The following is an 11,035-nucleotide window of genomic DNA, read 5'->3' as shown; positions in this document are numbered from 1 at the left end:
TGCAACTAAGTCACAATTCCTGATTCTGGCGTTCAAGGCCCGGTGGTCCGCCTGGCCCGCAAGCCGGGCTCTAGGCCTGGGCCCCGCCACGCCCTTATCATCCAGGTTGCGGGTAGACCCTAGGGCAGCTGGAGTCTCAGTTTCTCCATCTCAACCCTCTCTTAGTCTATTGCTGCTGCTGCTAAGTCGCTTCAGTCGTGTCCGACTCTCTGCGACCCCATAGACGGCAGCCCACCAGGCTCCCCCGTCCCTGGGATTCTCCAGGCAACACTGGAGTGGGTTGCCATTTCCTTCTCCAATGCATGAAAGTGAAAAGTGAAAGTGAAGTTGCTCAGTCTTGTCCGACTCTTAGCGACCCCATGGGCTGCAACCTACTAGGCTCCTCCATCCATGGGATTTTCCATGCAAAGAGTACTGGAGTGGGATGCCATTGCCTTCCCCGTCTGAGTCTATTGTTTCTCTCAATTGGGAATAGGACTGAAAGAAACGATGCATACAAAGCGCTGGGCACAAAGCAGGCGGTCAATAAATGGGAGTCATTGCTCTGCCAGTAGTAACCTATTCATTTCACACACTGCCCTGGAGCAGCGTGAACTAAGCATAGCGGGGGCACTCACTGAAGGCTCCCAGGTGACAGAGGTGTGGTTGTTCAGTTCAGTTCAGTCGCTCAGTCGTGTCCGACTCTTTGCGACCACGTAAATCGCAGCACGCCAGGCCTCCCTGTCCATCACCAACTCCCGGAGTTCACTCAAACTCACGTCCATTGAGTCGGTGATGCCATCCAGCCATCTCATCCTCTGTCGTCCCCTTTTCCTCCTGCCCCCAATCCCTCCCAGCATCAGAGTCTTTTCCAATGAGTCAACTCTTCGCATGAGGTGGCCAAAGTACTGGGGTTAGAGGAACCCAAAGAAAGGGAGTCGGAGAGGAATGTAGAGTTTAAGGCAGGGACTGGTGGGAAATAAGCCATGGCCAGAAATTTGGCCACTTGAAAGAGTTTGGACTTGTCCCGAGGGCGCTGAGGAGCCATGGAAGGTCTTCGCCCCAAGGAGAGTCAGGGGGTTGCGGGGAGAGGGAGGTTGGAAAACTGTCCCTGGTTTCTGTATGGAGGATGGATAGGAGGGAATAGAACTAGAGCTGGGTGTTCGGGGAGCCAGCTGGGGTGGGAGAGGGGCGTTTGCATCAGGGGAAGAGGGAAGAGGAGGAGGAGTAGGTGCCAGGGACTGATGCCCAGGACCTTCGGAGAACCTGCTCTGGGACTCCAAGGCCACAGATGGTGAGGGAGGGAGAAATTCAAGACAAGGTCCTCTGGCTAAAAGGTTGAGGGGGAGGGGTTGGGGGCTTCCCTGAGGAGGAGACCCAGAGGTGAAGCAGGTTAGGAAGTCGCTGAGTCTAGTGTTGGCTACCCAGCATCAGGATTTAGGAGGTGCCACAACCCCTGGGTCTGGGGCTTAAGAGAGTTATTGGGGCCAGAAGCCTATATTTGAGGATGATCAAAGATAGTAAGTAACGCTGTGGGAGTTAGTGACCTAGCCTGGGGTATGAAGGGTGAATGGAAACAAACACCAGATAGAACCTTGAGAAGAGGAGACACATAAGGTTTGAGCAAAGAAATCGACACTTTTAACAAAGATTGAGAAACAGCAGCCAGAGACAGCGAGGAGGTAAACCAGGAAAACGGGGCATCTCTGGCACTGTGAGGATAGGCCATTTTAAAAGATGGCAGGGGTACATCACTAACCGCAAGTATTGCCACCTCCATTTAAGCAACAACTTTCAACGCCATATAGAATGGTTGGGCTCCAAGGACACTGATTCATTTATTTATTCAATAATATTTCTTGAGTATCTAATATGTGCCAAGCACTGCTTAAGGTACTAAAAATTCAACAACAAATGAGGCAGGCATGAAGCTTACATTCTAGTTGAGGGGCAGAAACAAATGATACTTTCAATGTTTGTTTGGTATATTTCAATGTAACTTGGTGATAAGTTCTATGGAGAAAATTAAAGCAAGCTAACGGCTGGAGAGGTGGGATCAGCACTGTTTTAGATAAGGGAAAGGCTTCTTTGATCAGGTGACATTTGAACAGAAATCTGAAGGAGTGAAGGGGTGAACCATGAAGGAAGGAGGGTTCAAGAAAAAGGAGCCAGCACGTGAAAAGGCCTGATGTCAGGATCACTCACAGAACCAGAAAGAGGCTAGTGTGGCTAGAGAGGAGTGAGCAAAGAGGAGAGTACTGAAAGACAAGATCCAGGAGGTAACAGAGGAGGGATGGTGGCAAATAATTAAGAGCTTTTAAAGCCGCTATAAGGACTTTTGCTTTTACCCAGATAATATGGGAGACATGAGAGTATTGAGTGAACAGGTATGTCAGTTCGTTTGGGTTTTTGTTTTTGGTTTTTTTTTTTTGGCTTCACTGCACAATGTGTGAAGTTCACGCTGACCAGGGATTGAACCCATACCCCCTGCAGTTGAAGCCTGGAGTCTTAACCCCTGGAAAGTGAAAGTGAAGTCGCTCAGTCCAACTCTTTGCAGACCCCATGGACTGTAGCCTATCTTAACCCCTGGACCACCAGGGAGTTCCTGGCTTGGTTTGGGTCTTATTAGGATCTCTCTGACACGACTGAGCAACTTCACTTTCATTTTCACTTTCATGCATTGGAGAAGGAAATGGCAACCCACTCCAGTGTTCTTGCCTGGAGAATCCCAGGGATGGGGGTGCCTGGTGGGCTGCTGTCTATGGGGTCGCACAGAGTTGGACACGACTGAAGCGACTTAGCAGCAGCAGCAGCAGCAGGATCTCTCTTGACAGTCCTATGAAGAATAGAGTGTGGGGAGAGGGGTGGGAGCAGAAAAACAGTGAGGAAGCTACTATGAGAGTTCAGGCAGAAGTTGAAGGTGGCAGGGGCAGAATATAGGCTGTGGAAGGGGAGGAGTGAGCCAGTTCTGGTTATGTTTGGAAGTTCAGAGGTGGCAGGTTTTAAGGTACATTGTCAGAGGAAAGAGATGGGTCAAGGACGACTCCAAGACATCCAGATGGAGTCATGCTGGCAGTTGGACATAAGAGCCGAGAGAGGCCCAGGCTGGGGAAATAATTAGGGTATCCCCCTTTGAATACTAAGAGGCTGATGCTCTCAGGAAGAGGGGAAGGAGGATAGAAAAGAGAAGCAGACTGAGGGCTGAGCCCAGGGACTCATGACTCTTAAAAGGAAGCTGATCTGTGATCCTGCAACCCCACTCCTGGGCATATATTCAGAGAAAACTATAATTCAAGAAGATACATTCCAATGTTCCTTGCAGCACTATTTACAATAGCTAAGACAGGGAAGCAACCTAAATGTCCATCAACAGAGGAGTGAATAAAGATGTGGTACATATATACAATGGAGTACTACTCAGCTATGAAAAATAATAGAATAATGCCATTTGCAGCAACGTGGGTGCACCTAGAGATGGTCATACTAAGTGAAATAAGTCAGAAAGACAAATACTGTATCACTTATGTGTAGAATCTAAAACACAATACAAATGAACTTATCTGTGAAACAAATCGATTCCCAGACACAGAGAATAGATTTGTGGTTGCCAAGGAGGAGGGGGTGGGAAAGGGATGGATGGGGAGTTTGGGATTAGCCGATGCAAACTGTTACATGGAAAATGGATAAACAACAAGGTCCTCTGTATAGCACAGGGACCTGCATTCAAATCCTGTCATAAACCGTAATGGAAAAGAATATGAGGGACTTCCTTGGTGGTTCAGTGGTTAGGACTTCACACTTTCACTGCCAAGGCCACAGGTTCAATTCCTAGTCTGGGCACTTTTATCCCACAAGCCTCATGGTGCAGCCAAAAAAATGAAAAACATTGTATATATATGTTTAGCTGAATCACCTTACTGTACAGTAGAAATGAACACATTGTAAGTCAACTATGCTTCTATAAAATTTTAAGAAAGGAACTGAGAAGGAGCAGCCAGAAAAGCCAGAGGAAATCCAAGCTGGGGTGGTGTTCCGGAAGCCAAGTGAAGAAAGTGTTTTGGGCACAGGAGTGATGGATGATATCAGATGCAGCTGACAGAGCATGGCAGATGAAGATTAAGAATTGACTACTGGGTCCAGCGCCACAAAGCTCCTTGGCGGCCCTCTGACGGTGGTCGTTGGTGGTCCTTGTCATTGGAGAGAGACAGGAGTGAGTCTGCTGGGAGAGAGTTGAGGAGCAAATTAGAAGGCGATATTGGAGGCAGCGAGTGTGGACAATTCTTTCAAAAAGTCTTGCTGAAAAGGGAAGGAAGTGAATAGGCAGGAGAGAGAAAGTTTATAGGTTAGTTTTAAATTTTATTTATTTATTTTTGGCTGAAACATATGGAATGCAGGATTCTAGTTCCCTGACCAGGGATCAAACCTGTGTCCCCTACAATGGAAGCAGGGATTTTGCAGTGGATTCTCAACCACTGGACCACCAGAAAAGTTCCAGGGTTTTTAGTTTTTAAGACACACCATGGTGTGTAGGCCAAGGGGAAAGATCCAGTAGAGATAAGGATATTGGTGATACAGGGAGAAGGAGGGTAGCTGCAGGGGATGCCCTTGAGGAGGTTAGAGAGGGTGGGATCTGCCTACTGCTATGGGAGGGAACTCAGCACAGTGGGCCAGACATTGTGAACATACTCTATTATTTGTGTGTATTTTTTCACAGAAATACAGAGGGGGTTCTCATAAATCACTTCCCTTTTATTTCTACTATATATGATAGTTAGGACATTATATTGATTTTAGGGAGAATTTATGTGTATAAATAGGTTGCCTTATCTAGGAATTTCATTCCAGGATGGGAATTGGGAAGGACAATACAAAATGCTCTTCATCATAAAGGAGGTACTGGTCTGATAGGATTAAACACCAGTGTTGTAGTGCCCATTATAAGGCCCCTGAGGTTGAATAACTGCAGAAAAAAAATATACCATTACCTGAGTGCTGGTGAGTCTCCTCTTTCTCCTCCATTTCCCCATCAACCTAATAAGTGGCAGTTTGATCAGCAAACATTTCTAAGTTCCCTCTTTTAGCTCTGGAATTAAAATATTCCAGATTAGTGGGTAGTGGAATGCAGGAAGGCTTCCTGGAGGAACAGTTAAAGAGCTTATCATTCCATCATCAAAAAAGTCTACCAAAAAAAAAATGCTAGAGAGGGTGTGGAGAAAGGGGAACCCTTCTGCACTGCTGATGGGATGTAAATTGGTACAATCTCTATGGAAAACAGTACGGAGGTTCCTTAAAAAACTAAATATAGAACAACCACATGATCTGGCAATTCCACTCTTAGGCATGTAGCTGGAGAAAACAATAATTTGAAAAGGTACACGCAGCATTGTTTACAATAGCCAAAACATGGAAGCAACCTAAATGTGCATCAACAGAGGGGTGGATAAAGGAACTGTGGTACACTCCAAAAGAGATGTGGTACATATCAATATACACAGTGGAATATTATGCAGCCATAAAGAAGAATGAAAAGTGCCATTTGCAACGACACAGATGGACCGTCCCTGAGATTGTTATACTGAGTAAAGGAAGTCAGACAAAGAAAGAAATATTACATGATATTGCTATATGTGAAATATAAAAAAATGTTACAAATAAACTTATTTACAAAACAGAAAAAGTCACAAATGTAAAAAACTTATGGCTACCAGGGAGGAAAGAGGGAGAGTGACAAATTGGGATATCAGGATTGACATGTATGTACTACTGAATCAACCCACTCCAGTACTCTTGCTTGGAAAATCCCATGGGTGGAGGAGCCTGGTGGGTTGCAGTCCATGGGGTCTCGAGGAGTCAGACACAACTGAGCGACTTCACTTTCACTTTTCACTCTCATGCACTGGAGAAGGAAATGGCAACCCACTCCAGTGTTCTTGCCTAGAGAATCCCAGGGACAGGAGAGCCTGGTGGGCTGCCCTCTATGGGGTCGCACAGAGTCGGACACAACTGAAGCGACTTAGCAGCAGCAGCAGCAACTACTGTATATAAATTAGATAACTAATAATAACCTACTATATAGCACAGTGAACTCCACCTAATATTCTGTAATGACCTACTTGGGAAAATAATCTAAAAAAGAGTGCAAATATGTATAGTTGATTGATTTACTTTGCTGTACACCTGAAAGTAACACAACATTGTAAATCAACTATACTCCAATTAAAATTAAAAAAAAAAAAGCTCATCACTATCTATGGTGTATTGAGTGTTGTCCATCATGCTGGGAGATATGTGAAGTTATTTTATCCTCATAACAATTCTGAATCAGAGGGTTGAAGTTACTTAGCTAGAGCCACACAGTCAGGCAGCACCTGAATCCCAGTCTGGGTGACTGCAAAGCCTGGGAGGTCCCAACAGATGAGGGGAAGGAAGGAGGGGGAGGAGCCATATGTGACAGTTGTCTCAGAATGGGCATAAACAGGATGTGGTGGTTGATGAAACTTTTCCCCTACCCCACACCCCGCCCCCTCGAGCTGTGGTCCCCACCCCTAGAAGACAGCGGAACCAAGGAAAGAAGAGGCCCCTGGACAGTAAAGTCATGGTCAGGGGCCAGGGTCGTATGGGAAGGGCTAGGGGCTGGAGTGGGACTGGGGCTGGGAGGATGCCGGGGTGAAGGTCAGGCTGTGGATGGGAGGTCAAGGCTGGGGAAAGAGAGATGGTGGTTCCGGGTTTAGCCCCAGGCGAACAGATCCCCAAACCTCCCTGGGCGTTGCCCAAGGGCACCTGCCAAGAGGGCTCCAGTCCAGCCCAGAGGAAAGGGTACCTTTCTCCAATGTTCACAAAGGCAATCTATGGGCTATGGGCCCCTCCTCGTTACTAGTAGATGGGGAAACTGAGGTTTGGGGAAAGGGGCAGGGCTGAGGCCAGGGGACTCAGCTCTTAACTGGGCTCCTCTGGCAGTCCGACTCCCTGGTGGTGTGTGAGGTAGACCCAGAGCTAAAGGAAAAGCTGAGGAAATTCCGCTTCCGAAAAGAGACGGACAATGCAGCCATAGTAAGTGAGTGTCATCTTCCCTCCTGAACGAATGGGGGGTGTGGGGGAGCATAGGGACAGATGGCAGGGGCGTCTGACCCACGTATGCCCTCCCTCCTCAGTGAAAGTGGACAAAGACCGGCAGATGGTGGTGCTGGAGGAAGAATTTCAGGTGAGGGGCTGGGGGATGGGACTGGGAGACCCAAAAGACTGTGACTGATGCTGAGAGCCTGGTGTTGGGAGCCAGAAAAACCCGGAAGTCAAGTTCCAGCTTAGCTGTGACCCTGGGCAAGAGATTCTGCCCGTATAGGTCTCTTGTTTCCTCATCTGTGAAATGGTGATAACAGTCCTTACCTCCGAGAGTTGTCTGTGAATTCAGTGATTTAATCCTTGTAGTTTGTTTAGAAAAAAGCAAGTGTCTTAGCACCTCTTCGGTTTGCTCACCGGTAACATGGGGATAATAACAGGACCTACCCCTTTGGGTTTGGGGAGAGATCAATGGGCTAATAATCCATGGGTGTTTCTTGGATGAGTGCCTTGGCACAGAGTACATGTTCGTTTAATGGCAGTCTTTTTATTTTTCTCTCCTCCCCTCACCCCTCACAGAATATTTCTCCAGAGGAACTAAAAATGGAGTTGCCTGAGAGACAGCCCAGGTATCCTGGGGCAAGGAAGGGGAAGATCAGGCCAAGGAGGGTTACAGACTGGGGGGCTACTTGGGGTCCAGTCTTATTTGTGGACTTTGAAACTATGTCTGTGAGTTCCTATCACAGGACTTTTGGTTTGTATACCAAAATTTTATTGCAGAATTTTACGCTAATAGTCATACGTGATGTTAGTACATACTTTGTCAGGGTTTGGTCTCAACATTGCACTTGCTTCATTAAAAAAAAAAAGAAAAGTTAAAATTTCCTTATTTTTCAATGCTTGGGAAGACTTTGAGTAGGAAAGGATTTATTTGACCTTTAATGATTGGGGAGAATCCTGTGTGAAGCCAGAGGAGCCTGGTGCTTTTTGTGTGTGGAGGAGTTTTTTTACACTTCTATGAAAACTGGTCTCTTTAGATTTTTTCATCTCGACTGGGCTGAGTTTTGGGTGTCCTAGGACTTTAAGCCTCAATCCCAGGCTCTAGATCTCAGTCAGCACCCTGGGCATCTGACAAGTGCAATCACACAGGGCCCCATACCCAGAAGGGAGCCTTGAAGGCAGGGCTTGATCCCTGCTATCTTGAAATTCTTTGTAGTTTTATCTCTGAATCTGTTTTGTGTGAAGTCTGACAGGACAGTGGAGCCTGTGCTGGAGGCTTGGAGCCTCGTTCAGCTCACATGTCCAGCCCTAGATGGGTTCTCAGCTCCCCACTCCCACATTGCCCAATGATGGCTGATGCCCTCTGCCCCAGGCAGGAGGCCTAATTGCAGACTCGGGAGTATCGGGGAGGGGGGGGGGACACTCACTCCTGAAAGATAAATTCCAGGGTGTGCCCTTGAGCATTTTCACTCCCCCCGTGAGTGTCCCCATGCCCAAGACAGCACATGACTTGAAACAGGAAATTTTAAAAGACCAAGAGCAGTCTGGAAAGAGACTGCAGAAGAAAGGAAAAACAGGCTTTCTCCTGTGTTTCTTACAAGGGGCCCTGCATTTTCATTTTGCACTGGGTTTGGGAAATTATATAGCTGGCCCTGGTCTCAGCCCCTGATTCTAGACTGCTGGGCTCTAAAACATAGCGGTTGAGCACTTACACTCTACCAGCCAAGTTCCTGGGTTCAAATCTACCCATAGAACCTTGAGCAAATGGCTTCACTCTCTGGGCTTCGATTTTCCCGTATGTAGTATGGGGATAATAATAGTACCTACATCATAGTGTTGTTGTGAATAATCAAATAAGCACTTACTTTTTTTTTTTTGGCCACGTCACTCAGCATGCGGGAGCTAAGCTCCCTAACTGGGGATCGAACCCCTGCCTCTGTAGTCTTAACTATTGCACCTCCAGGGAAGTTCCAAAACCATTTTTTCTTAAGCATTTTTTTCTTTATTGAGTTCTATTTGACGTATAATATATTAATTTCAGGTGTAAAGCATAATGATTTGATACTTGTATATACCGTATGACAGAATGTTCACCATGATAATCTGGTTAGCATCTGTCACCATACATAGTTTCTAGAACATTTTTTTTCTTACGATGAGGACTTTTCATATCTACTCCTTTAGCAACTTTCAAATATACGACACAGCGTTATTAACGTATATCACATCCCTAGGACGTATTTAAAATAAATAACTGGAAGCTTGTACCTTTTGACTCCCCTCACCCATTTCACCCACTCCCACCTTTGTCAACCACTCATCTGTTCTCTCTCTTTATGAACTTGATGGTTTGTTTCTTTATTTTTTCAATTCCACATATAAGTGAGATCATAAGGCATTTGTCTTTCTCTGTCTGATTTATTTCACTTAGCGTAATGCCCTCCAAGAGCCATCCATGTTGCAATGGCAAGATTTCATTCTTTTTTAATGGCTGAATAGTACTTCATTGTGTGCATATGTGTGTGTGTGTGTGTGTGTACCACATCTTCTTTATCCATTCATTTGTCAATGGACATTTAGGGTTTTTCCATTTCTTGGCTATTATAAATAATGCTGCAATAAATATGGGGGTGCATATATCTTTTTGAATTATTGTTTTCATTTTCTTTGATAAATACCCAGTAGTGGAATTGCTGGAGCAGATGGTAATTCTATTTAGCATTTACTAGTATTATTTTTTTAATTAAAAACTTATTTATGGCTGCACTGGTTCTTCGTTGCTATGCACAACCTTTCACTAGCTGCAGTGAGTGAGGGCTGCTCTCTAGCTGCAGTACACAGGCTTCTCATTATGGTAGCTTCTCTTGTTGCAGAGCACAGACTCTAGGCATGTGCACCTCAGTAGGTTGCAGCATGGGCTCAATAGCCATCGCACGAAGGCTTGGCTGCTCTGCGGCATGCGGCCCTGGTCTTTCCAGATCAGTGATCTAATCCATGACCCCTGCATTGGCAGGCTGATTTCCAACCACTGGACCACCAAGGAATTCCCCTATTATTATTATTATTTTTCCCCCATTAATATTTTTTAAATCATTTCTTGTGTTTGAAGCCAGTACCCTCGGTCTCAGTTGTTAACCCTAGGTTCTCAAACTCAGGCAAGATTGCTAGGCTGTGGTCTCAGGGGATGAGCATCAGGCCTGAGCTCCAGGCCAAGGGCTGAGTTTGAATTCCCTTTCACTATTGTAGGTTCGTGGTTTACAGCTACAAGTATGTGCACGCCGATGGCCGAGTGTCCTACCCCTTGTGTTTCATCTTCTCCAGCCCTGTGGGTGAGAAGGGGGTCTTAGATTCTGTGTGGGGATGTGTACACGTGTGTGTTTGAGTGTAAGTGTGTGTACGTGCATGTGATTGGTGATTTTGTGTGTGTGACTGTGTGCGTGTGTATAGATGCCTGTGTGAGTGTGGGATGTATGATGAGTGAATGCTGAGAAAGCAATGGGGTGGAGGTGAGGGCCCCAAACCCCCATCTTCATTAGTTTTGAGGTGTGTAAGCACATTCATCTCTTCCTTTTACTGGCAACCCCTGTCTGACCCCTAAACCATCTCCAGGGACCCTAGAATAACTTCCAGCCCCAAACAACTCTGAAGACTCTGACTGTAGCCTCCAGGGACCTCCTTAGAACAATTCCTGGGATTCTTAGAAAACTCCAGGGCCTGTAGGACACTGTTATTGTTCAGTCACCAAGTGGTGTCTGACTCTTTGCGGGCCCATGGACTGTAGCCCATCAGGCTCCTCTGTCCATGGGATTTCCCAGGCAAGAATACTGGAGTGGGAGATACCATTTCCTTTTCCAGGGTAGGACACTACCAGGGCCTTCGAGAACACCTTGGCATCCCCCAGTTATGCTTTCCTCTTCTGTTTTTCACACAGGCTGCAAGCCTGAACAACAGATGATGTACGCAGGGAGCAAAAACAGGCTGGTGCAGACGGCAGAGCTCA

The 11,035-nt window shown here is 46.3% G+C and overlaps 1 protein-coding gene across 1 annotated transcript in view; it reads left to right on the top strand.

The window, feature by feature from the left end:
* Positions 1 to 6,495: 6,495 nt before the first annotated feature.
* GMFG (glia maturation factor, gamma) overlaps positions 6,496 to 11,035 on the top strand; it is a 5,007-nt gene continuing 467 nt past the window's right edge. Inside the window, exons 1-6 of the mRNA XM_010849213.1 lie at positions 6,496 to 6,577; positions 6,937 to 7,033; positions 7,131 to 7,180; positions 7,615 to 7,664; positions 10,282 to 10,364; positions 10,967 to 11,035. Of these exons, the coding sequence (XP_010847515.1) occupies positions 6,575 to 6,577; positions 6,937 to 7,033; positions 7,131 to 7,180; positions 7,615 to 7,664; positions 10,282 to 10,364; positions 10,967 to 11,035 (352 nt within the window). The 5' untranslated portion in view covers positions 6,496 to 6,574. The remainder of the gene's footprint in view (positions 6,578 to 6,936; positions 7,034 to 7,130; positions 7,181 to 7,614; positions 7,665 to 10,281; positions 10,365 to 10,966) is intronic.

Source organism: Bison bison, unplaced genomic scaffold, assembly GCF_000754665.1.
Source record: "Bison bison bison isolate TAMUID 2011002044 unplaced genomic scaffold, Bison_UMD1.0 scf7180017864280, whole genome shotgun sequence".
Lineage (NCBI taxonomy): Eukaryota > Metazoa > Chordata > Mammalia > Artiodactyla > Bovidae > Bison > Bison bison.
The sequence above is the reverse complement of the archived record's forward strand: the minus strand, read 5'-3'. Positions and strand labels throughout refer to the sequence as shown.